Source organism: Oryctolagus cuniculus, chromosome 12 (genome assembly GCF_964237555.1).
Source record: "Oryctolagus cuniculus chromosome 12, mOryCun1.1, whole genome shotgun sequence".
Classification (NCBI taxonomy): domain Eukaryota; kingdom Metazoa; phylum Chordata; class Mammalia; order Lagomorpha; family Leporidae; genus Oryctolagus; species Oryctolagus cuniculus.
The window spans coordinates 30,886,242-30,913,423 of record NC_091443.1 but is presented as its reverse complement, the minus strand read 5'-3'; the positions used below and the strand labels follow the sequence as shown (position 1 = coordinate 30,913,423).

Below are 27,182 nucleotides of genomic sequence, written 5' to 3'. Positions count from 1 at the left end.
CAAATAAATAAATAATTAGGAAAAAAAAAAAAAAGGATTTCTCTGCTTCATAGTCCATTTCAAGGACTCATAACTGAAACTAGGGAGCAATTCAGATTCAATAAATATTTACGGAAGATCTGATAAGATTGGACATTTTGAGGTAATTGTCTCATAAGGCTATGGAACGACTTCTCATTGAAATCCATTAAATAGTCATGCAGGACATTATAATAAACCACCTGTATTTCTTGAACATCTCCTTCATGTTAGGTACTCTTGGGATACAGCAGTCAACCAGAGAAGTAAAACTTTCTGCCTAGTGGAACTATTGGGTAGTGATAAATGCTGTAGATAAAAATCAAGCTGAGAAGAGGAATATGAACTAGGGAATATTTTAAATAATATTGTGAAAGGCAGCCATATTCAGAAGGGAGTATTTTAAGCAAACTACTCATTATCATAGGAGAATAGTAAATAATTTCAGCAAGAGGGAACAGTCATTATAGATTAAGTGTATGGGACATGTTTGAGAAAGATGAAAGAGTTTGGTAATCTAGAATCAAATGAGCAAGGGGAAGAGAAATAGAGAATTAAAGAGAAAACAGAAGTCTTTGTAAGGCCTTCTGGGCTACTGAATAGACTTTAGATTTTATTCTGAATGAGGAACATTTTGGGGAAAGATGTGGATTTTCCAGACTTATTTTGGCACCATGTTTAAACTAGATAAAAGGAGGGTTAGGGTGAAAACTAGAGAGACTGAATAAGAATTTGCTATAGTAATCCTGAGTAGAGTTGATGAAGGCTTTACCAGGATGGCAGTAAATATAGTCAGAGACAATTGGGTTTTGATTATATATCAAAGGGAGAGTTAATGTGATTTGCTGGAAGATTGTATATAGAGTGTGAGATGAGGAGTCAAGAATAAGAATTTTTGACTAGAGCAACTGGGAGAGTGTTTATTGCCTAAGTATTGCAGAATGTAAATATGGTGGTGTTTGCAAGAATATGCTCATCGCCATGGACTATATCAGTTAGAAAAGGCATTAAAGAAGAGGTGGTACTTGAACTGCATCTTTTTGTGATGCATACATACAAGTAGTTTTAGGAGAAGTACAGGAAAACAAAGGTTTACATTAGGAATGAGCTTGTGATATAGAAGCTGTGTCAAGGCAAGATTTGGTTTAGATTGGGAAAGATAAATTGGAATATGGGGAACCCTTTTGTGCTAGCCTCAAAAATTTGAGCTTGTACTTAGAAGCTTTGAGGACTATTGGAGTATTTTTAAAATTAAGGAACAAAAGCTAGAGTAATAAAATATTTTTAAATGGAATGGGAAGAAATAATCAGGAAGACATGATGACCTGATTTAGAAGATGAAAAAGGAGAGTAGAAAAGGATCTCAAGACTGTGCTTAGTAAAGTTTATTTCTTTTTCTTCTATTAAAAAAAAGGAAAGAAAGATGGTGGGATGTTATCATAATGGGAAGGGAAAATGGTTTAGAAGATAAAGATTGAGTCTGCTGTAGGTTGGCATGGACCCAACTATTTGAATCATCATCACTGTACACGTTAGCAGGAAGCTGGAATTGACAGCAGAACCAGGACTCAAACCAAGACACTCTGATATGGATAGGAGGTGTCGCAGGTGACACCTTACTATGCAACCATGCACTACTATTTTGAACTTTTATATGTGTCCAAGTTTCTTGCCATTGAGAAGCTCATTATCTACTTTATATAGAGTTTAAACAATAAAAGAATAAGACAATATATAAAGAACGGCTAAACTGGATGGTATGAATTAAAAATACTATAAAGATTCAAGAGTAGAAGAGATAACAGGTATTGAAATAGTTTCAGAAAACTGTGTGAGAGAGGTTGGCTTGAATGAACTTTAAAGAAGGGAAAAGTTTATAAGTGACAAGGAGGCAAAAGGAACTATCGTAGGCAGGGAGAAAGTATAAACAAAAGCATTGATGTGAAAATTAACTTAGAAGATGTCCAGTACATGAAGATAAAAAAGGCTTAAAATAATAGGGAGACAATAAAAAATCATAGAATTTCTGAACTACAAAGGACCAGGTCATAGTAGAGAGGAATAGACTGAATTCAAAAGAGGTTGTTATTACATTCTTTAAACTTAGTCACTATACCAACTAACCAGCCCTAGGAGATGGAAAGAGGTCTGGAAAATGTAGCTAGATATACTTAAAAACTACATGAATGCTGTGTTGTATATTAGAAAAGAAAGCAGAAGACTTTTGCAGTAGAACTTTTTGGGTAATATGTATACAACAAATACTGAAAAGAAGGAAGGCCAGGTCTGGAGAAGCCTTTCATGAGGAGAGCAGGGAGAATCTAGGAATACTTTTGTGTGTGTTCTTCAATGTAGTTTTCCTTTCCCTGCCCTTCACCAGCCTTCCTTCTGTCATTTAACTCCTGATACTAATCAGATTTGACGATATCAAGAGCTTTATTCCTTTCTTGCCTGCCTGAACCACTGTATTTGTATTCCTGTGTTAGTCCCAGCAAAATTACATAAACATTTGTGAAACAAGATTTGTTCATGAAATAAAGTCAACTTTTTTGTGTTTTCTCCTTCCTTCAAAAGGTTCTAGTGGAACTCATCAGACAAATTTTTCTGGGAGGTGTGGAGAACTTGGATTTTCACAAATATGTGCTAAAGCTGGCAGTGTGGATTCTGACTTACAATTCCTGGGGACAACTAATAGTCATCAAGATAAAGGTATAAATTCCAATTCATTGGAAAACAAATGATTTATAAGTATTATGTGAGATTCCCAATGCTAGCTTAAATGTTATTTTGTGTAATTATTCTCATCATAAAAAAAGAAAAATAATGCTATATTTTAATAATTTTTAAATTTGTTATCCTACAATGTTAAATTTTATAACCTTGATGTAAATATGACTGATTAAAATTATAGAAACTCATGATAGGTGCATTTTAATACCAAGTCATTGGAAATAACACTATCCATTAAAATAGGACTGTGTTAATGGAAGAGAATTGTTTTCCACTAACAGCTTTGAATTTTATGGCTATTTAGAATTTATTACATCTCCACCAGGAAACATAGCTTCCTGACAAGCTCATTATAGATAAGACATAAACACAAAAGGAAAGAGGATTTGAGGATTAGAGTTGATTAGGTTTGATGATGTTTCTTAAGTTTCCATGCTAATTGATAGCTTTTGAACAATTATTATAAGGGTTAGGATCAAATGAAGTATTTTTTAAGATTTATTCATTTATTTGAAAGGCAAATTTACAGAGAGGGAAAAGAAGACAGAGAGAGAGAGAGATCCATCTTCCCTCTGCTGGTTCACTCCCCAAATGGCCATAACAACCAGGGCTAGGCCAGGCCAAAACCAGGAGCCAGGAGCTTCATCCAGGTCTCCCATATGGGTGTAGGGGCCAAGCACTTGGGCCATCCTCTACTGCTTTCCCAGGCACATAAGCAGGAAGCTGGACTGGAAGTGGAGCAGCTAGGACTCAAACCGGCACCAATGAACAGGAGACTGGCACTGCAGACCGCAGCTTAACTCACTGTGCCACAGCACCAACCCCCAATTAAGTTTCAGTAGAAATATTTTAGTTCTTATTGTATGTCATTTAGAAAAAATTGAGTGATAGATATATATTTCTATATTTGTTCTTGAAAAAGAAATGATCAGTTGAAATTAGTGAGATTTAGTTAATATAGTCTTTACATTTTTGCTACCTATTTCTCCACCCACCTCAAAAGGCCAAATGGATCCCTAAAGTGCTTGTGGTGTTAGCCACACTACAATGAGAGTTTGCTTTCTTAATAATAGGAGTACTTCCTAAATTATGACTTTTTAATACCTTTAGGACTCATGAGTAATTCAAGAAGGGGGGCTTTGCTGTGTTGCTTGGCTTGTTCCTATTTGGGTTATCTCTGAATGACTACATTATCTGTTAAATTTATTTTTATTTATTTGAAAGATAGAAAGAGAGAAATCTTCTATCTGCTGTTGGTTCACTTTCCAAAAGTCTACAACAGCCAGGGCTGGACCAGGCCAAAGCCAAGAGCCAGGAACTCAATCTAGTTACCCACCTTGAGTAGCAGGGACCCAAATACTTGAACCATCACCTGCTACCTCCCAAGGTATGCATTAGAAAGAAACTGAAATAGGAAATGGAGCTGGGACATGAAATTAGACACTGACTTAGAGTTTTATCTAGTGGCCCCAGGTTGTTGTTTTTTTTCTTTTTTTTTTTTTTTTAAGATTTATTTTATTTATTTGAAAGGCAGAGTTAGAGAGAGGGAGGGAGAAACAGAGACAGACAGAGAGGTCTTCCATCTGCTGGTTCGCTCCTCAAATGGCCACAGCAGCTGGGACTGGGCCAGGCTGAACCAGGAGCCAGAAGCTTCTTCAGAGTCTCCCACATGGGTACAGGGGCCCAAGAACTTAAGGCATTTTTCACTTCTTTCCCGGGTGCATTAGCAGGGAGCTGAATCAAAAGTGGAGCAGCCAGGACTCCAACCTGCGCCCATATGGGAAGCCAGTGCTGTAGACAGTGGCTTAACCTAAGCCACAGTGCCAACCCTATGGCTCTGGGTTTTTAGTCTCTCAGAATAGCTTTCAGAGCAGTTATTATAAGGGAGTATCATATTCTTCTAAAGTTAGTAGAATTTAACTTAGTAGTTGGGTATAAATCAAAAATTTTGGGGGCCAACATTGTGGTCCAGAGGGTTAGGCTGCTGCCTGCGATGCCAGCATTCCACATTGGAGCACTGTTTTGATTCCCAGCTGTTCTTGTTTCAGATCCAGCATTCTGCTAATATTCCTGGGAATGCTGCAGAAGATGGCTCAAATGCTGGGGCCCCTGACACCCATGAGAGAACAAGAAGGAGGTCCAGGGTCCTGGATTTGGCCTGGCTCAGCTCTGGCTATTGCAGCCATTTGAGAGTGAAACAGTAGATGGATGATCTCTTTCTAGCCCTATGTCTTCTTTTCTCTCTGTCACAATACCTTTCAAATAAGTAAAATAGAAAAATAAAAATAAATCCTTTTTTAAAAAAACAGTATCAGGACCACTACTATCTCAGCTAATGTGCTCTATGAAATCTGATGTGTGGACATCAAACCATTCCTGTCCCAATTGTGAATGTCGTAGTGATCCACACTGAACGTTGAAACTGGTGATGTATGTTGCATGGCATTGGTTCTATTTATGAGGCTACTTCAAAAGTTCATGGAAAATGGAATTAAAAGATAATTTTTTTAAAGATTTATTTATTTATTTGAAAGACAGAGTTACAGAGAGAGGTAGAGACAGATCTTTCATCCGCTGATTCACTCCCCAGATGGCCGCAATGGCTAGAGCTGCGCTGATCCGAAGCCAAGAGCCAGGAGCTTCTTCTGGGTCTTCCCACGTGGGTGCAGGGGCCCAAGCACTTGGGCCATTTCCTACTGTTTTCCCAGGCCATCTCAGAGAGCTGGATTGGAAGAGGAGCATTCGGGACTAGAACTGGTGCTCATATGGGATACCGGTGCTTCAGGCCAGGGCTTTAACCCACTGCACCTCAGCGCCAGCCCCAGATAACTTCATTTTAGTGCAAGAAAATTTTGAAGTCCATGCTGTTTCTATGAGCATTATAATTACTTTCTTTTTGCATATGAAGATTTGATGTTTGATTTCATTGTAAGAAATATTTTAAGATCTCTTTAAAGGTATATATATAATGGGGTCATGAAAGCATCAGAATCTATTAATAGAGCACTGCAGTTGAAATCAGGAAACTGAAAGTTTTCATTCTATTCTTAAATCTGTGACTGTTTAACTCTGCCATAGTACTCGTTTTCATACAAATAAGATTTTGATAGAAATAGAGGTCCTGGAGATGAAGCCCAGTTTCAAACTCTATGCCCCCTCTCTGGCCAGGCTCAAACCCAACTCTCTGTCTAATCCTTTATCCCCAGTTCAGTCCTCCCTAAAATAAAGCCTTCTATACTTAAACAAACAAACAAACAAACAAAAAACAGAGGTCCTAATCATGTCAGATATGAATTGAAAGAGAAACAATATATAATTTAGTAGTTATTTAGGTATTCAGAAGGATGTTTATTTGTGAGTATACATAAGCTACATATTTTGTCATGGAAAATCTTTAAAAATATTCAAGATAAATTTAAGGGAACCACTAAAAGACTACAAATAGACATTTATATTAGTTGAGGAAAAAGAAAATTATCAGTAGGGACCAGTGTTGTGGTGGAGCATGTGGAACCACATGTGTTGCTGGTATCCCATATGGGCACCAGTTCAAGTCCTGGATGCTCCACTTCCAATCCAGCTGCTTGCCAATGACTTGAGAAAAGCATCAGAAGATGGTCCAAGTACTTGGGCCCCTACCACCTGGATGGAGACCTGAATGAGGCTCTTGGCTTCAACCTGGCCCAGCCACAGCCCCTGCAGCCTTCTGGGGAAAGAACCAGCAATTGGAGAATCTCTCGCTATCTCTCTCTGTCCCTTTTGCTCTAAAACTCTTTCAAATAAATAAGTAAATAATTTTTTCAAAACTCACTGAAAGACAAGAAAAAATCATAAAAAAGATGACAGCACAAAATAATATGGTATATTTAAAACCAAATGTGTCAGTAATTACCATAAATATAAATAAACCTTACTATTTAAAATGCAGGGATGATTAAATATTCTTCTTTTTTTAATTGAAATGCTGTTTTCAAGAGCCAGACCTAAATTATATCAACATAAATTCAGAGAAAGTAAAGATGGAAAAGATATACTAGGAAAATGCTCAAACAAGAGCAGGTATTGATATGCTGATAAGGAAAATATGCACACTAAAGCTGAAAACAGTTTTAGGGCTGAAAAGGGTCATCATAATAAGGAAAAAGAATAAGATGAGATTTTCTTGGTGTGTGTGTGTGTGAGAGAGAGAGAGAGAGAGAATGTTTATGATCTGTGTGTGTATAAATAGACTAAAAATTTCAATATTAATATATTACCATTATTATCTTTATTGTTATTCTCTTTTTTAAAAAAAAATAAATATTTATTTGAAAGGCAGAGTAACAGAGAAAGGCAGAGACAGAGAATCATCTTCCATCTGTTGGCTTGCTCCCCAAGTGACCACAACGGCCTGGTCTGGGCCACATGGTAGTCAGGAGCCAGAAACTCCATCTTAGTCTCCCATGTGAGTGGCAGGAGCTAAGCATTTGCGCCATCTTCCACTGCCTTCTCAGGCATTTTAGGAAGAAGCTGGATTGAAAGCCAAGTGGCCAGGACTCGAACCAGCACTCTGTTATGGCATGCTGGCATTGCAGGCAATAGCTTAACCTGCTGTACCATAGCTCCAAACCAAATTTGACAAAATTATAAGGAGAAAATTAATAAATCTGTAAATGTTGGTAGAAATTTTAATAAGGTAAAGTATTCTCATAGGCCAGTGCTTGGTGCAGCAGGTTAAGCCATGGCCTGCAGTGCTGACATTCTTTGTGGGTACCAGTTTGAGTCCTGGCTGCTCCACTTCTGATCCAGCTCCCTGCTAATGCACCTGGGAAAGCAGCGGAAGATGGCCCAAGTTCCTGCACCCGAGTCATGCAAATGAAAGACCCTGAAGAAGCTCTTTCTCCTGACTTTTTCCTGGCCCAGCCCTGGCTTTGTGGCCAGATGGGAGTGAACCAGTGGATAGAAGATATCTGTCTTTCCTTCTGTCTCTCTCTCTAACTCTGCCTTTCAAATAAATAAGTAAATCTTTTTAAAAAAAATTAAAAAGTAAATACCTTTTCAGAGTTTTTGTGAAGGCACAGGATATTTGAACCATACAAATTAAATTAGATCTTTCCCTTATAGCATACAAAAACATAAGTGCCACATGGGATGAAAACCTAAATGTGAAAAGCAAAAAAAAAAAAAAAAACTTTAATCATATAGTAGATATATATTGTGTAAATGAAATGTTCTCTTTTTGTTTTATTACAGCATATACTAGCATGAATTTTGGCAGTAAGACACAGCAAACATTTGGTAGTCAAACAGAGCGTTCTTCATCATATTCTGGTTCTAATCCGAGTCCAGGAACCTTCATCCTTCCATCCTATCCTCTCTCATCACCTCGAACTAGTCCAAAGCATACATCTCCTCTTACTGTGTCTCCAAAGAAGTCTCAAGATAATTCCGTTAATTTCTCAAATTCCTGGCCTCTTAAAAGCTTTGAAGGACTATCAAAGCCAAGTCCACAGAAAAAGCTTAGCCAAAAACCATCTGATCCTACAGGTATAAGTGATGGTAAAAATCAGTATTTTGTTTGAATTTATTTGTGTGTTTGATTTAGTACTGTAAGGTTAATACATGGCATTGTTAGATCTTTAAAAACTGGTAAATTACATTTTATTTCCCTGAATTGGAAAATATTTAGGAAAATATTTGGTAGTGTGTTAAATAGGTCAGATATGTAATATCTATTGAGATAGTCACTTCTTATTGCTACTTCAAAATTTCCTTTTTCAGAACTAGGCAAAAAAAGTTTTATAATGAACATAAACAGCACATATTAGCTGAAAGCCTGCTAACAGATTTTACATTTTCAAATATAAAATATCACTCACATATTTACTATAATCAAGGCCTAGTATTCATTTATTCAACATTTGTTAAATACCTCAAGGCATTTTCTGTTATTTGTTACAAACTAAAATATTGTTTTCTTTTTTTTTTTTTGACAGGCAGAGTGGACAGTGAGAGAGAGAGACAGAGAGAAAGGTCTTCCTTTGCTGTTGGTTCACCCTCCAATGGCCACCGCGGCTGGTGTGCCGCGGCTGGCGCACCACGCTGATCCGATGGCAGGAGCCAGGTACTTATCCTGGTCTCCCATGGGGTGCAGGGCCTAAGCACTTGGGCCATCCTCCACTGCACTCCGGGGCCACGGCAGAGAGCTGGCCTGGAAGTGGGGCAACCGGGACAGAATTCGGCGCCCCGACCAGGACTAGAACCCGGTGTGCCGGCACCGCAAGGTGGAGGATTCGCCTAGTGAGCTGCGGCGCCGGCCTAAAATATTGTTTTCTTAATATTGATCCATTCCAAAATAATGAAGTTAGCATATAAGTTCATTCAGGACAAATCTAGTCTCAAAAATAAAAAAGTCTATAAAAGACATCTCTTGTATCCTACATGATTTTCTGTTCCCATTGAGGTAATATGTTCTACCTTTAAACTGCTTTATAATACTCATGTTCTAATTTATAACCATAAATTAAGGTTTGATCATACTCTATAGATTTAATCTCCTAGCACTGAAACTTCATCCCCTTCTATTAATATCTTTCTATGTTTTTATTTTCTACAAGGTCATGTAGTGTATTCAAAGCTGAGATTTATTCAGCTTGTTCTCCCCAATGCCCAGTATTCCTGCTTTGGATAATATAGTTTTTCAAATGTTGCTCATATAGTTAAATCAAGGAAGAAATATAACCCTTCTAGCTTATTATGGACCTTCTCATAACAAATATTAGTCATGATGAAGGCTATGAAGATACATAACAAAAATGTAACTTGGTATATAATACTTTTATTTTATATAAAAAGATTTGGGAATGTTCATTTTTGTTACATTCATTTAAATAATATTTTTTATTTCTTACAAAAGATAATGTACTATTTAACTTAAAAACACTGTGACTTCCTCTTCTCTGAAGTTGAAAAAACAGAAAAAGTAAAATATGTATTTTTCATGCAGGAGAAAATCCTCAAGAAAAACCTCCAGTTCAACTTACACCTGCCTTGGTGAGATCACCATCTTCCCGACGAGGCCTAAATGGGACAAAACCTGTTCCTCCCATTCCAAGGGGAATAAGCCTTTTGCCTGATAAAGCTGATTTAAACACAGTGGGACACAAAAAGAAAGAACCTGATTATATCTGGAAGAATGAAAAGGATAATCTAACAATTGATCTTTCAGAATTAAATTTCAGGGATAAAGATTTGGATCAAGAAGAGGTTAGAACCAAATATCATTTTAATGATTTAAAAATATTTGTAATTTTCTATAATATTATAGTTGCTATTTCAGAAAAAAAGTCAATATTTTTTTTCTCCCTTTAAACATGTGGATGAAAATAACCCAATCGCTTGAGCTATCACTGTTGTATCCCAGCATCTGAGCCAGGAGCCAGAGCTGAGAATTGAACTCAAGCGCAGTGGTGTGAATGCAAGCTTATCTATTTACTTACTTGCTTACTTACTTTACTTACTTACTTACTTATTTGAAAGTCAGGGTTACAGAGAGAGAGGGAGACAGATCTTCCACCTGCTTGGTTCACTCCCCAAATGGCTGCAGCAGCTGCGCCAGGCTGAAGCCAGGAGCCAAGTTCTTTCTCTTGGTTTCCCACATGGGTGGCAGGGGCACAAGCACTTGGGTCACCCTCCGCTGCTTTTCCTAGATCATTATCAGGGAGCTGGATCAGAATTGGAGCAGCCAGGACTCCAACCAGCATGTATATGGGAAGTGTGTATCACAGGTAGTGCCTTTACCCGCTATACGATAACTCTGGGCCATGATGGAGGCATCTTAACTGCTAAGCCAAATGCCCTCTCCTCAAGTACTTTTCATCCTGTAACTTTTTTCTTACTTATAAAAATGTTTCATTTTTATTATGAAAAACATAGTAAATTTTAAAAAAAGAAAGAAATTCATTAAACCAGATCTCACTATTCAAAATAATTTCTTATAACACTTTAATGTGTTTCCTTCTAGTACTTTTTCTATACATACATTATTTCTTTTATAATTAAAAATATGAATAATAACAGCAATATACCTATGCACTGACCCTCCCAATGAAGTTTATCATATTTGTTTCCTATATTTTAAATAGGTAAAGCATAGTTCCCTCCCCAATCTAATTTCTCTCCCTTCTTCACTAGAGGCATCCACTATTACTATGAATTCATATTTTATCTATTTTTGTACTCTTTACACTGATATATTATTATATCAATGTATGGTATCTTTATACAATTGATTTTGTCTTATTATTAGTCTTTTATTCTTGCAAACAGTGCTGTAATGAACATTCTTGAGCCTCTCCTTTTTGTGTATTTGCAAGTTTATTTATCTTTATGAAGTGGAGATCACATTGTAGGTTCCTCTGTGAATTCTACATCACTTCATTTATATTATAAAAATGTGTTGGCCAGTATAACTCTGTGCATACTAATTGTGTCAGAGAAATAATGTGATTGCTATATTACTTTGGATTCAGTACCATATCCATAGATACCTCCTTTTTATTATTTCATTTTGCTTGACGTTAGTTTTTTTTTTTTTCATTTTGCTTGATGTCATGTTTTTTTTTTTATCTTTTAATTTTTTTATTTTTATTTTTTTGACAGGCAGAGTTAGACAGTGAGAGAGAGAGAGAGAGAAAGGTCTTCCTTTTTCCATTGGTTCACCCCACAAATGGCCGCTGCGGCCGGCCCACTGCGCCGATCCGAAGCCAGGAGCCAGGTGCTTCATCCTGGTCTCCCATGCGGGTGCAGGGCCCAAGCACTTGGGCCATCCTCCACTGCACTCTCGGGCCACAGCAGAGAGCTGGACTGGAAGAGGAGCAATCGGAACAGAATCCAGCGCCCCAACCAGGACTAGAACCCAGGGTGCTGGCGCCGAGAGTGGAGGATTAGCCAAGTGAGCCACGGCGCCGGCCATCTTTTTTTTTTTTTTTTTTTTATGATTTATTTATTTGTTTGAGAGAGTTACAGAGAAGGAGAGAGAGAGAGAGATCTTCCATCTGCTGATCCACTCCCAAAATGGCCGCAATGGCCAAGGCTGGGCCGAGCCAAAGCCAAGAGCCAGGAGCTTCATCCCCAACTCCCATGAGGATGCTTGGGCCATCTTCTGCTGCTTTCCCATGTGCATTAGCAGGGAGCTGGATCAGAAGCAGAGCAGCTGGGACTCAAACTGGTGCCCATATAAAATGCCAGCATTGCAGACTGAAGCTTTACCCACTACACGCTGGCATCTTGGTGTCAGATTTTAAAAAGTGATTTTATATTATATATATAAATGAAAACAATCAAGATGTCTTACATTCTTATTTTTATCCTGCTTTTAAAATGTAAGCATCATATTCTGAGAGTTTGCTCATTAAAATAGTTAATGTTGAAGCATATTCATTTAAAAAGTATATCATTAATATTAAATAACTTATAGAATATCCAGATTGATTCTTACTGAATTAGTCATTCCAACCTCTGTGAAATCTTTCTTTGATTTTTTTTTCCAACTCATTTGTATTTCAGTGATATTAGGAAAATAATTTATTAAGCAATTTTTTAAAAATGATTTATTTATTTATTTATTTGAAAGCTGAGTTGATTCAAAGCCAGATCCAGGAGCTTCCTCCGGGTGTCCCACAGGGGTACAGAAGCCAAAGACCTTGGACCATCTTCTACCACCTCCCCAGGCCATAGCAGAGAGCTGGATCAGAAGTGAAGCAGCTGGGACTTGAACCCATATGGGATGCCAGCACTTCAGGCACTGACTTTACCTGCTATGCCACAGCACTGGCCCCTGTTAAGCAATTTAATTCAACCAGTATAATTAGTCATTGTGCCTAGTGCTGGAGATACTGTAGTAATTGATATTTAAGATTCTTCCTCCCAAGGAGCTTACAACACAGTAGGTTGTTTATAAACACCCAAGTGCTGAAATCTGTATTTATATTATGTACATATATATCAGTGTATCCATTTGTCAGTACTAGACTAGAGAATGGCTAACCAGGTATGGTTAGTGGAACTTAAAATATAAGGATAACTCTAAAAAAAAAAAAAATATATAAGGATAACTCTTACTAATATAAAGAACTTATATTATTTTATAAAATTAATTTTTTTTTATTTTTTCTTAGATGCAGAGCTCTCTTCGGTCCCTTCGTAACAGCGCAGCGAAGAAAAGAGCTAAACTGAGCGGCAGTACTTCTGATCTTGAAAGCCCTGATTCTGCACTGAAGCTAGACTTGACTATGGACTCCCCATCTCGATCTTCCTCTCCTAACATCAGCTCTTACAGTGAAAGTGGAGTTTATAGCCAAGAATCATTGACTTCTTCTCTCTCTACAACTCCCCAGGGGAAAAGAATAATGTATTTCATGCTTTCATATATTAAATGAATGTTCATCTATAATTTGTGGCCTAGGGTTCTAATATATTTGGAAAAGACAAAAACATTATTTTTCGGTTTTCCAAATGTCATAATTCTCTTAAAATACAAGGGAAAAGTTTACAGATATTGCCTTGTTTGGCTTTGATTTGGAGTTGGGGTAGATAGAGAAAACAGAATCCCATTTGGAACAACCAAATTAATATTAACCGTATTCCCAATTTTCATTTTTTCCTAATATATATCCTAATATTCTTTGTCCATTAGCTGTTTTTTGGACCTTGCCAATTGACATATAGCTAATATTACTGTTTTCATTTTAAACTCAATTCCAATTTCTTTTAATTTATGGATAAGTTCCGTCCAGCTGTTTGTTAATTATATTACTTTGTAGAGGCTCAGGGCTCCATACCATAGTTCTCACAGCTCTCTCAGGAGTCTCCCTATTGTAGAGTTCTGGGCACGCCAGCGAATTATTTTCTTGCCTATTTCTGGCTAATTGTGAATTAATAAAATGAATAGAGAACGTGTAATGTAAGTTTTTGAGCAGCTCTATATCTCAAATGCTTATTGAAATTGCTTTGTTTTGTTGTAGGGCAGATATATTTCCAACATTTGCATCAAAACTTTGTCCAAGACTTTCTTCAGCAAAAAAGAAAAGCACTCACATTTCTGAACAAAGTCCCAGTGCAGGTATTCTGTGACTGTTTTATAAATGAGATTTAAGAAAAATGTGATTTTTTAAAATGGTGTCTAAAGAATAACAAGTACATTTTGTGTTTAGAATTTTTCTTGTTACCAATTAAGACTAATCATTTTTAACTCCCTAAGAGGCCATTTTGAGAAGAATAAATGTTATTTTTGAAAGAAAAAGTATTCAAAATATTTATTTATCTGAATCAATGATCTCCATTTAAGCCATAAGGATACCTGTCCCGGGCTCCTACGCTGAGATGTTTTGATTTAGATGGTACAGGGTTCAACCTGGCTGTGAAGTTTTGAAAACTCTCCAGATGATTCTAATGTACAACATAGTTTGGGAACCACTGGGTATCACAAAATATAATAGCTAACTTGTCAACTACTAGTGGTAACTATAAGTTAACTGGTGTTTTTGAAGTAATATATACTTTATGTAGTTTATGTTTATCCTGTTTTTAAAATTTTGTGAATTTTAAGCTCTAAGTCTATAATTTTATAACATCACTTCTCAGAAAGCAGATTTAAAAATTAGTGATCAATTAGAAAAAGTACTTGAACCAAAATCTACTTAGAATGGGACCTGAATGTTGTTCTTTATGATTAGTAAAATTATGTTGTATTGGAAATGAATTGTAATAAATTGAGGTATGATACTCATTGTTCTAGGATCTCAATATAAAAGTGTTAACAACTTTAAAGCTACTTTACATTTTAATTTCCTTTCTAAATAGCTCTATATGCATGTGACTGTTAAGGTTTTTTATTTCCTCCTCTTAGGTATATCTGAATTTGATCCCTTGTTTAATTCCCACTACCATGGCTCTAGTTCACACTCTTCCTCATTTCTTACCTATTTAGCCTGCTAAGTGTTCTCAGTTTTAGTCTGCCCAACAGTGAAAATCTGACTATGTTGACCAGTCAGCATTCTTTCAGAGTGTATTTCCATGATCTGCTCCCTCCATACCTCACCAACCTCATTTTTTTAAAAAAGAAAATTTTTGGGCTGGCACTGCCTGCAGTGCCAGCATCCCATAGAGGCACCAGTTTAAGTCCTGGCTGTTTTACTTACAATCTGGCTCTCTTCTATGGCCTGGGAAAGCAATAGAAGATGGCCCAAGTCTTTGGGGCCCTGCACGCACGTGGGAGACCCAGAAGAAGCTCCTGGCTCATGGCTTCAGATTGGCACAGCTCCGGCCATTGCGGGCATCTGGGGAGTGAACCACTAGATGGAAGACTTCTCTCTCTCTCTCTGCCTGTGACTTTCTGTAACTCTGACTTTCAAATAATAAATAAATAAATATTTTATTTTAAATATAAATATTTGAAATATAACTCTGCCTTTCAAATATAATAAATAAATTTAAAATAAATATTTATTTATTTATTTATTTTATTTGAAAGGCAGAGTTACAGAGATAGAGGGAGAAACAGAGAGAGAGAAAGATGGAGAGATCTCCATCCACTGGTTCACTCCCCAAATGGCCACAGAAACCCAATAACTTGAGCCATCACCACTGTCTCCTGGGATCTGCATTAGCTAGAAGCTGGTGTTAGGAGCTAGAGCCACATATCAAACCCAGGTACTCCAATATGGGATGCAGGTGCTAACCAGCGTCTTAACCAGTAGGCTAAATGCCTGCTCCAGAAATCTGTATTTTTAACAAATAATTTAGTTATTTCTAGGAATAAGTTTTGGAAAGATTGCTATTTTTGAGTTCACTATAAGATAGTCTTAATTAAACTTAATATTCTGTCAATCCCTCTAATTTGCTGATGGTTTTGTATTTTATAAATTTGTATTTGTTTTCTTTTCAGTGGGCAATTGATTTCTACAGATTTATCATACTTCAACTGGTAAAACATAAAAATGATAATAAATATCATTTGAAGCTGAAAGCAAAAATAGCAATTATGTAAAAATTGTAAATTCAAACTATCTATAAAAGTATTTCCCATAAGGATTTCCACATATATCCTACCACTACTTGCTATAGAAAATTGTGCTATATTTCTTAAATTATGTTACTGTAAGCTTTTTCTTGTAGCATTATATTAGTGTTACCTATTAATAGAAAGTATTTCTACCCAGTCAGTATCTTTATGAAGTAACTAAGAGTCTTTATGAAGTAACTAAGAATTTAGGAAGATATCCATGTTATTTTCAGAAATACTTTTTTGATACTATCAGATATTTCTTTGATCTTTTCCCTCTTAACTTAGTACCCTTTATTCTGTAAAACTTTCTAGCTTAGCAATTATCAGCCATTTCTTCTCCCCACCTCCCATTTTTTGTGTATTAAAATACATTATTAGGCTGGCGCTGCAGCTCACTAGGCTAATCCTCCACCTTGCGGCGCCGGCACACCGGGTTCTAGTCCCGGTCGGGGCGCCGGATTCTGTCCCAGTTGCCCCTCTTCCAGGCCAGCTCTCTGATGTGGCCAGGGAGTGCAGTGGAGGATGGCCCAAGTGCTTAGGCCCTGCACCCCATGGGAGACCAGGGTAAGTACCTGGCTCCTGCCATCAGATCAGCGTGGTGCGCTGGCCACAGCGCACCGGCCGCGGCGGCCATTGGAGGGTGAACCAACGGCAAAGGAAGACCTTTCTCTCTGCCTCTCTCTCACTGTCCACTCTGCCTGTCAAAAAAAAAAAATTATTAAAAACAGTGTATATTTGCATGTATATATACACACACACACACATAAGATTTAATTTATTCATTGGAAAGGCAGAGTGAAAGGAAGAAAGGGAGTGGCATACAAAGAAAATGATCTTCCATCTGCTAGTTTATTTTTCAAGTGCCCACAACAGCCAGGGCCAGGCTGAAGCAAGGAACCCCAAGCTGCATCCAGGTCTTCCACATACTTGGTATCCCACATTAGGGACCCAAGTACTTGGGTATCATCCACTGCCTTTTTAGGTACATTAGTAGGAAGCTGTTTCAGAAGCATGGAGTCGCTGGGACTTAGACCAGCACTTCAATATGGGATGTAACCATTGCAAATGGCAGCTTGACTCACTGCACCACAAAATCTGTTCCATCAAAAACAAAGCATATTTTATTATTGCTTAATAGCTTACTTAGAAGCTGTATATAAGAATGGACAGTGCCTCAAATTTAATTTATTGCCTAGAATTTTTCATGTAATAGACATTCAAATATGGACTAAAAATTTTGTTAAAAGGAAGCATACAGTAGGGCTTTGCTTTTGTTTTATTTTTATTTGGGCATATAATAATATTTGAGTATTTACAATATGCTAGGTACTGTACTAAGCCCTTTTATATGTTATCTTCCTTTAATACTGACAACGGTTCTCAAAAAGGTACTACTATTATCCCTATTTCACAATTAAGATTAAGTGTCTTAAAAAAAAAAAAAAAAAGATTAAGTGTCTTGTCCACATTCTCTCAACAGTTTAAGTGGCAGTGCTGTAATTTAAGGCAGGGGAGCATGATTCCAGATCCTGAGCTCTTGATCACTATGTGTTTACTGTCTCCCCAGCTGAGCCAGTTATACATCTATTAGAAGGGAGCTAAAGAAAGGAAAAATGGAAGAAAATAGTCATTTCTACCATGGTTTTAAAATTTTGGATTAATTTTTTTCTTAATATACAGTTAAAAGTGACATTTACACATTAAATGCTTGCCAATTTTTTAAACATATGTATTTGATTATCTCTTTCAAACGTTTCATTTTATATTTCATTGTAAGGGCTATTTTAAGAAATATTATGATATAAATGTTCTTATCTGCTAGGAAGATAAAATTCCCACATATGTTCTACCAGTTATAATAGCAAATTGTGCTACATTTCCTGAATGATGTTACAGTAAACATTTTTGCTATAACTCAAAGTATATGACTATGCTGTTATAATTTTTAATTTTATGTTAGTGATCCTTTTAAAAGGTTAAAAGTTTAGATACCTAACATAATACTAAGTCATTCAAATATTTATTTTACTTTATAGGGAATGCAACATCCAGTGTAAGCATAATTGGTCAACGTATGAACTATGGGTTTGGATGTGGTGATTTTGAAGATGATAGGTCACATGACATTTCACCTAGTGCTTTAAAAATACAAAATAAGGAACACTCAAGACATTCTAAGCATACAAAAGGTTGGTAAATTTTATGACAAGTTAATTTTTAAGATTGAATATCTCTAAATCAGAATCCCCCCTCAATATACTGACAAAGAAATGAGAATTCTGTTTTGAGGTTTTTAATTTTACCTTCTGCTTGTTTGTTACTTAAATAATTTGCCAAATAGGAAAACTCATAAATTCCATACTGGTTTTTGAACTTACCTGAGGAGCCAGTGAAAGCAAGCCACTGCTCATGAAATTAAAATGAGGGAAACCTTGCAGACCAATACCTTAAGGTACACTGGCACTTGCGTGCATGCACATGTGGGCGCACACACACACACACTCACAAGCACACACACAGTTTTTGTAAGACTTTTTGCCTCTAATATGGGGTGGAGGAAATTATGTGAGTAAATGACTTCCAGGTTCTCAGTTACATTGTAACCATGGAATAAAGCTTTGGAAATGGAAATAACATTTTCTTGTGGTAGAACCTGGGAAAGTTTCTTTGTTATAGTTATCCATTATAAACATTATATATATGTTTTCTTTTTAATTAGAAGCAAGTAGTATGTCAGTGACTGCCCTATCCATTTTTTTTTTTTTTTTTTTTTTTTGACAGGCAGAGTGGACAGTGAGAGAGAGACAGAAAGAAAGGTCTTCCTTTTGCCGTTGGTTCACCCTCCAACCATGGCCGCGGCCGGCGCACTTGGGCCATCCTCCACTGCACTCCCGGGCCATAGCAGAGAGCTGGCCTGGAAGAGGGGCAACCGGGACAGAATCCGGTGCCCCGACTGGGACTAGAACCCGGTGTGCTGGTGCCACAGGCGGAGGATTAGCCTATTGAGCCGTGGTGCCGGCTGCCCTATCCATTTTTTCAGATAGTCTATTACAGCTGTATTAAAAAAAAATCCCCTTAGGGTAAAAAGAATTATGTTGAAGGATATAAATAAGAGGTACTTCCAAAAGCTCATGGAAAATTGAATTACAAGATACATTTATTTTGGTGTAAAAGCTTTCAAATTATGCATTTTAAAATAATATGCATTTATTTTCCATGAGCGTTTTTAAAGTACCCTTGTCTTTAAATAAATAATTAGAAGCCATTTGTCATTAAGCCTTATAATCTAAAATAAGTAAGGAGCTGTCATTGTATGTGTTTTTGTAGCAGCTGAGAAGATCACCTGTGGTACTTTGTTATTTCTGATCATCTTACATCATTTATGGGCAGACAGCGATTTAAGGCATCTACATTGTTTCATGGAAGTAACCCAAATTGGTAAAAAGGAACTTAATTAAAAAATTTTTCTTGGTAAATTTCTTAAAATTTAATCTATGATATAATTCAATTTCTGTCCTATATGGCAGCAATAAATTGCCCATTGTTTATATAAAATTGAAAGATGCATTTTTCTCTGTTATCCATTTTATTTCTCATGTAAAGAAACTCAGGGACAAAAATATTTTTTCTTAAAAACAACTCATATCCTGACACTAAAATGTAAATGTAAATGTTTTTCCTTTTAAAAATTGCTTTGTGGGCCAGTGTTGTGGCATAGCAGATTCAGCTGCCACTTGCCATGTTGGAATCCAATTCAGTGCAGCTTCATGTCCCAGCTACTCCATTTCCAATCTAGCTCCCTGCCAGTGCATCTGAGAAAGCAACGGAAGATGGCCCAAATGCTTGAGTCCCTGACACCCACACGGGAGACCTGGATAAAGTTCCTGGTTCCTGGCTTCAGCCTGGACCATACCCCGGCCATTGTGGCCATTTGGGGAATGAACCAGCAGATGGAAGGTCTCACTTTCTCTTTCTGTCTTTTCTTCCTCTCTAACTCTGCCTTTCAAATAAACAAGCAAATCTTTTTTAAAAATTTGCTTGAAATAATTGCTAAGAAAGTCCATTTCTTGCTAGTGACATCCTGTTTGGTTTCTTCACCCTAATTTTGTTTATTTGAGATACAGAGATTGTTCTCAACCATTAGTTCACTCCCTGGTTGCCTCAATAGTTGGGACTGGTTCATGGCTGATTTTTTTTTTTTTTTTTTTTGACAGGCAGAGTGGACAGTGAGAGAGAGAGACAGAGAGAAAGGTCTTCCTTTGCTGTTGGTTCACCCTCCAATGGCTGCCGCGGCCGGCGCGCTGCGGCCGGCGCACCGCGCTGATCCGATGGCAGGAGCCAGGATCCAGGTGCTTTTCCTGGTCTCCCATGGGGTGCAGGGCCTAAGCACTTGGGCCATCCTCCACTGCACTCCCTGGCCACAGCAGAGAGCTGGCCTGGAAGAGGGGCAACCGGGCATGACTGATATTGATAGACAGAATTTAATCTGAATCTCCTAAATGGGTGGCAGGAACCAAATACTTGAGCTACCAACACTGCCTCCCAGGATCCACATTAGCAGGAAGCTGGAGTGAGAAACAAGAGTTAGGTTTCAAACCCAGTACTCCAATTTAGGATGCAGGATACTAGGCCAAATCCTCATGTCTAGTGACATCCTCTTTTGGATAGCAGAATCTAAACATATTTACATATTTTGGCCAGCAGTTAATTCTAAAATAGAAAATTACATGACATTTAAGTTTCCCAGTTTAAAACAAATACCTGCTAGATCTGTCTTAGCAACAGGAGCAAAAATACTCAAAAGCAAACTTTGCTTCCTTTCTGTACCCACTCCTTTTTCTTTCTTATCCATTTTTATTTGCAGCATTACCATTCTCCCAGTTATGGAAGCTTAAATCTTTGGAGTTGGGGTGGATGTTGTGGCGTAGTGGGTTAAGCTGCCACTTCGGAGACCCATATTCATACAGTATTGCTGGTTCAAGTTCTTGCTACTACGCTTCTGACCCAGTTCACTGCTAATGCTCCTGGGAAGCAGCAGATACTGGCTCAAGTACTTGAGTTCCTGCCACCCACATGGAGTTCCTGACGCCTTGCTTAGCCCTAGCTGTTGTAGCTATTTGGGAAGTGAATCAGCAAATGGAAGATTTCTCTTCCTTGCTCGCTTTGTGTTTATGTGTGACTCTACCTTTCAAATAAATAATTTTAAAAGAAACCACAACTTTTAAGAGTCATCTTTACATACTTCTTACCTTCCAAGTTCAAGCACTGAACAGTTTCTTCTCAGTCTAACTTAATCTATATCCTGCCACAGTTGTATTTTGGGCCTTCATGACCTCTTCTGAATAATTACAATAGCCTTCTGATAAGACTTCTCTTATTTTCATCCCTTTTAAATATAGGTTGTATATTCATATTCTAGAATTTTCTTTCTAAAATAATCATCTGTTTGAAACTCAAAATTTTTCATAGTTCCCTATTTCCCAGAGAACTGCAGTGTAACTTTTTTTTTTTTTTCTAAAGAGTTATAGAGAGAGGTAGAGACAGAGAGAAAGTGGTTTTCCATACACTGGTTCACTCCCCAAATAGCTACAATGGCCGAGCTGAGCTGATCCGAAGCCAGGAGCTTCTTCTGATCTCCCATGTGGATCCAGGGACCCAAGAACTTGGACCATCTTCCACCACTTCCCCAAGCCATCAGCGTGTGGTGGTTTGGAGGTGGAGCAACCAGGACTTGAACCAGCGCCCATATGGGATGCCAGCACTGCAGGTCAGGGCTTTAACCCATTGTGCCACAGCATGGGACCCTCCAGTGTAACTTTTTAAGACCCTTAATAAATTATCTCAGCTTAACTTTATACATTACCTCTTACTATTTTTTCTCTCATGCCCCATGTTCTAGTTCTCCTAATATTAGAAATTTTCTTAGTTTGTTCTTAGTTTGTAAACTAAGGGCCTATATGCCCTTTCTCAATCTTTTTTTTTTTTTTAAGATTTATTTATTTATTTGAAAGTCAGAGTTACACAGAGAGAGAAGGAGAGCCAGAGAAAGAGAGGTCTTCACTCCCCAACTGGCCCCAACATCCAGAGCTGTGCTGATCCGAAGCCAGGAGCCAGGAGCCAGGAGCCAGAAGTTTCCTTTGGGTCTTCCCATGGGAGCACAGGGGCCAAGGGACTTGGGCCATCTTCTAGAAAGCTGGATCAGAAGTGGAGCAGCTAGGACTTGATTGGGTGTCCAAATGGAATGCCGGCACTGCAGGTGGCAGCTTTACTTGCTGCATCACAGAGCCAGCCCCAACCCTTTCTTAATCTTAATGTGTCCAAATCATATCTTTTTAAATTCTAGCTTTTTAAGCTTTCAGATTTCTTTTTAAATATCTATCTATTTGAAAGTCAGAGTTACACAGAGAGAGAAGGGGAGGCAAAGAGAGAGGTCTTTCATCTTCTGGTTCATTCCCCAACTGGCCGCAACAGCCGGAGCTGCACCAATCCAAAGCCAGGAGCCAGGAGCCTCCTCTGGGACTCACATATGGGTGCAGGGGCCCAAGGACTAGGGCCATCCTCTACTGCCTTCCCAGGCCATGCAGAGAGCTGGATGGGAAGAGGAGCAGCCAGGACTAGAACCGGCGTCTACAAGGGATGCCAGTGCAACAGGCAAAGGATTAACATACTGTGCCACAGCACTGGCCCCAGCTTTCTTTTTTCTTTCTTTTTTAAGATTTATTTATTTATTTATTTATTTGAAAGAGAGTTGGAGAGGTAGAGACACAGAGAGAGGTCTTCCATCCGCTGGCTCACTCCCCAGATGGCCGCAACGGCCACGACTGTGCTGATCTGAAGCCAGGAGCCAGGAGCCAGGAGCTTCCTCTGGGTCTCCCATGTGGGTGCAGGGGCCCAAGGACTTGGCCCATCCTATACTGCTATCCCAAGCCATAGTAGAGAGCTGGATTGGAAGAGGAGCGGCCAACACCACGGCTCACTAGGCTAATCCTTGGCCTTGCGGCACCGGCACACCAGGTTCTAGTCCCGGTCGGGGCGCCGGATTCTGTCCCGGTTGCCCCTCTTCCAGGCCAGCTCTCTGCTGTGGCCCGGGAGTGCAGTGGAGGATGGCCCAAGTGCTTGGGCCCTGCACCCCATGGGAGACCAGGTTAAGTACCTGGCTCCTGCCATCGGATCAGCGTGGTGCGCCGGCCGCAGCGTGCCAGCCACGGCGGCCATTGGAGGGTGAACCAATGGCAAAAGGAAGACCTTTCTCTCTGTCTCTCTCTCTCACTGTCCACTCTGCCTGTCAAAAAAATAAAAAAAAAAAATAATAAATTAAAAAGAAAAAAGAAGAGGAGTGGCAGGACTAGAACCGGTGCCCATATGAGATGCTGGCGCTTCAGGCCAGGGCTTTAACCTGCTGCACCACAGCACTGGCCCCTGGCCCCAGCTTTCAGTTTCCTAATTTTCCTTCTTGTGTTCCCTCATCCTACCTTACAATGTGTTACCTATTTATGCATGCCTATTCTTTTATATAAAATTATAAGTTTCTCAAGAGTAAAGATGGTCATCTTCATATCTGTTATAATTTGTATATAATCATGGTCATTGACCACATGTGATATGAATAAGGTAGTGATTAGTTAATAAAGCTAATAGTGGAGCTTGAGTAGAATTACTCAAAATTGGCATATCCTTAAATAATCAGTTAAACTAATATTGAGTGTAATGCTGAAGGGAATAAAAAGACTTCCAAAATAAGCACTGGCCATGAGTGGCGGATGGATTCATTTTGTAAGAAACTTCAGACTATTTTAGGCTTAGATCTCAGAATTGTCTCTTCTCAGACCTTTTCTCTGCTGGGTGTCCCTCTGAGTCTGCCCGTTATCTACATTCTAGCCTAGAACCCAGTTCATGACTTGAGAAGATGGTAAATGATGAATGCTTGAAGTGTTAGTAAACCAGATCTCATTTGTTAATATTTTCTCTTGTATTTGAATCAATTAAAATAAAACAAAATCATATGTATTATTTGTGTTTACAGAAGCATTGAAATGTATTTTTCTTTATATTGTACACTTGACTTAATGAGTAATATTTCTTCACACATTTTTAATTTTAGAAGAAAATGTAGTTGTAAAAAATATAAGTACATTAAAAATTATTAGTTAATGTGAATTTTTTTTTGACAGGCAGAGTTAGACAGTGAGAGAGAGAGAGACAGAGAGAAAGGTCTTCTTTCTGTTGTTTCACCCCCCAAATGGCCGCTGCGGCCAGCACTGCGCCGATCCGAAGCCTGGAGCCAGGTGCTTCCTGCTGGTCTCCCATGTGGGTGCAGGGCCCAAGTACTTGGGCCATCCTCCACTGCACTCCCAGGCCACAGCAGAAAGCTGGACTGGAAGAGGAGCAACCAGGACAGAATCTGGCGCCCTGACTGGGACTAGAACCCGGTGTGCCGGTGCCGCAGGCAGAGGATTAGCCTAGTGAGCCGCAGCACCAGCCCAGTTAATGTGAATTTTATAAGTGAGGTTAAGTTAATTAAAGATAACATGACTTTTGTATTTTTTCCTTGTGAGACTTTTAAAAATGTTACATTTGTGGACTTTTGAGCCAATTGTTCCACTGTTCCTATTTGCTGCAGAACACTTTTCTGGGCTACCCTATGTATCTTTTCGTTGGTGTGTGCTCTGTAGGTGTACACTAATTTTTATTATTACAAGCTATATTTTAGAAGCTATATATATAAGCTAGATTTATATACATATACAAGCTACATATATATATGAAAAATGATCCATTTCCATGAGTTTCTTTCTTTAATCTTTGCTTTGCTCACACAATTCAAAATGAAATTTTGAATTATTATTCAAAAGTAGCCTTAGGAATTTGGACCCGCATGGGAGACTGGGAAGAGGCACCCTGCTCCTGGCTTCAGATTGGTGCAGCGCCAGCCGTGGTGGCCACTGGGGGAGTGAACCAACAGAGGGAAGACCTTTCTCTCTGTCTCTGTCTCACTGTCTATAACTCTCTCTCTGTATCTCTCTCTCACTATCTAACTCTGCCTGTCAAAAACAAAACAAAAAACAAAAAAAACACTATTTTTAAAACTGTTAGCCTTAGCAGGTTAGCAAAACAATCTATCTGCTTTTTTTTAAGAAATCAATTATTTAATTGACTTAATATTTAACTGTTTTTCCTTCATAGATCCTAAATTAATTTTTTTATATTTTACTTTTCATTTTGTCTATCTTGATGGCATTGTGCCATGCACTATACCATGGTCTGAGAGAGAATGATAACCAAAACTAGACATTGGTCCTCTCTGTAAGGTGTCTAATTGGAATGAGATTAATTAAATAATTAGAAACTGAGATGAAAGCTAACTTAGAAAAATACTGGTTTCAGTGAGATTGGCCTAATTTATTTTCAGGTATCTAAGGATTTCCTTCATGATTACCCTTTTATTGCTTAAATTTTCATGTCATGATTATTTGCTGTCTCTACCAGCTTTAACCTTAGTGTGTGTAAACTCTTTTTCTCTAGTGCCTAGTCTATACCTGGTATTCTAATTATAAATATATATTGAATTAGTGAACATGTATGCATAAATATGTTGTAAATTCTTTGTATGAAATAATTTTCAGTTTTAAGAGACCATGTTACAGTATCCTAAAGTACTATATATATATGTTTCTTTAATTTTCTTATTTCTTTTTTTCTTTTCATAGGATTTACAGGGCCATCGTCAAATTTGCAACAGATTTCTAATTTTGACTTCACATCCACAAACACCTTATCAGAAGACTCTGTAGTAGTTGTTGGAAAAGGTATTTCAATGTTGTTGACCTTTTTAATTGTATTTATTCTCCTCATGTAAAGCAAAATAAATAAGTAAAGGATGGAGAAGAGTGTGATTCAAGTGTTAAAAAGAACTTCTGTTTATAAAAAAAGTATTGAGTTGAATAAAATAGAAGTGAATACTCACTTTCACCTTCCCGTCATCTTATAAGCCTGTAGTAAATTCATGCAAGTAGTTTTCTGAGAGATGTATCATAAATAGCTTCGGTTTAGATGCTTCTTTTTTAAAAAGGGATCTGTCTATCTAGATAAATAGAAAGAGAAAGAGGAGGAAAGAGAGAGAATTCTCCTACCTGCTGGTTCACACCCCAAATACCTGTAAGAGTTACAAGAGGACCAGGCAGATACTGGGAGCTGGGAACTCAAACCAAGTCTCCCACAGGGATGGCAGAGACCCAGCCACTTGAGTCAGTACTGCTGTCTCCCGGGTGCACATTAAGGGGAACCTGGAATTGGAAGTGGAGCTACATCTGAACCTAAGCACTCCAACAGGGGATGTGGGCATCTTTAGCAGCATCTTAACATCACATCAAATGCTTACCACTAGATATTTCTAAAACAATTTCAAGATGGCTAAGATAGCTTTAGCATTGTTTAAATTGTTAGTCCTTGTTCATAAAGACATTATAATCAACATAAATTAATATAATATATTAACTCCCATAAAAAATCTAGGCAAATCAAAATTTACTCCTATCAAATATTTTAGGGGGACTAGGGAACCTTTACCAGTTTTTTTAATTGAAAACTGAGAATATGGTATATGCCCTGAAGGCATCATCTTATTTTTGATTAATGAAACAGAATAAAGTTCCTTTTTTGGGGGAAGGTCTATTTTATGTATTTGAAAGGCAGAGTTAAGAGCGAAAGGGAGAGAGACAGAGAGAGCTTCTGTCTGCTGGTTCACTCCCCAAATGGCCACAATGGCTAGGGCTGGGCTAGGCCAAAACCAGGAGCCGGGAGCTTCTCCTGGGTCTACCACATGGGTGCAGGGCCCCCAGAATGTGGGTCATCCTCTGCTGCTCTCCCAGGTACATTAGCAAGGAGCTGGACCAGAAGTGGAGCAGCCAGTGCTCGAATCGGCACCCATATGGATGTCGGCACTGCAGGCGGTACCTTAACCCACTATACCACAACGCTGTCCCTGAATAAAATTCTTGAAACTCCTAACTTATTTGCTTGATAGTCTCATTAGGTTATTTAAGACACACACACATTTCACTCTTCCTACCTTCCCAACCCCCTTCCAGGGGCCAGCATTGTGTTGCAGTGGGTTAAGCCACCTCTTTCAACACTGGCATGCCATATTGGAGTGCTGATTGAAATCCTGGCTACCCTGCTTCTGATCCATCTCACTGCTGAAGGCAGCAGAAGATGGCTCAAGTAACTGGGCCCTGCCACCAGTGCTGGAGACCACAATGAAGTTTCTAGCTGCTGGCTTCCATCTGTTCTAGATCTAAGTAGTGAAACCATTTGAGTCGTGAACCAATGGATGAAAAATCTCTGTCTCAGTCTTTCTCTCTCTCTCTCACTCTGCCTTTTCAATCAATCT

At 38.3% G+C, this 27,182-nt stretch overlaps 1 protein-coding gene across 14 annotated transcripts in view; it reads left to right on the top strand.

The window, feature by feature from the left end:
* Positions 1 to 27,182, top strand: part of TOGARAM1 (TOG array regulator of axonemal microtubules 1) — a 76,771-nt gene that overhangs the window by 23,669 nt on the left and 25,920 nt on the right. For 5 of the 14 annotated variants that reach the window (XM_070053701.1, XM_008269541.4, XM_070053700.1 and 2 more), the window contains 7 exons: positions 2,593 to 2,727; positions 7,981 to 8,286; positions 9,734 to 9,993; positions 12,906 to 13,138; positions 13,752 to 13,849; positions 17,830 to 17,982; positions 25,501 to 25,599. In XM_070053701.1, coding sequence (XP_069909802.1) covers positions 2,593 to 2,727; positions 7,981 to 8,286; positions 9,734 to 9,993; positions 12,906 to 13,138; positions 13,752 to 13,849; positions 17,830 to 17,982; positions 25,501 to 25,599 — 1,284 coding nt within the window. The remainder of the gene's footprint in view (positions 1 to 2,592; positions 2,728 to 7,980; positions 8,287 to 9,733; positions 9,994 to 12,905; positions 13,139 to 13,751; positions 13,850 to 17,829; positions 17,983 to 25,500; positions 25,600 to 27,182) is intronic. The other 9 variants (XM_070053706.1, XM_002718163.5, XM_070053705.1 and 6 more) reach the window with 3 other exon arrangements.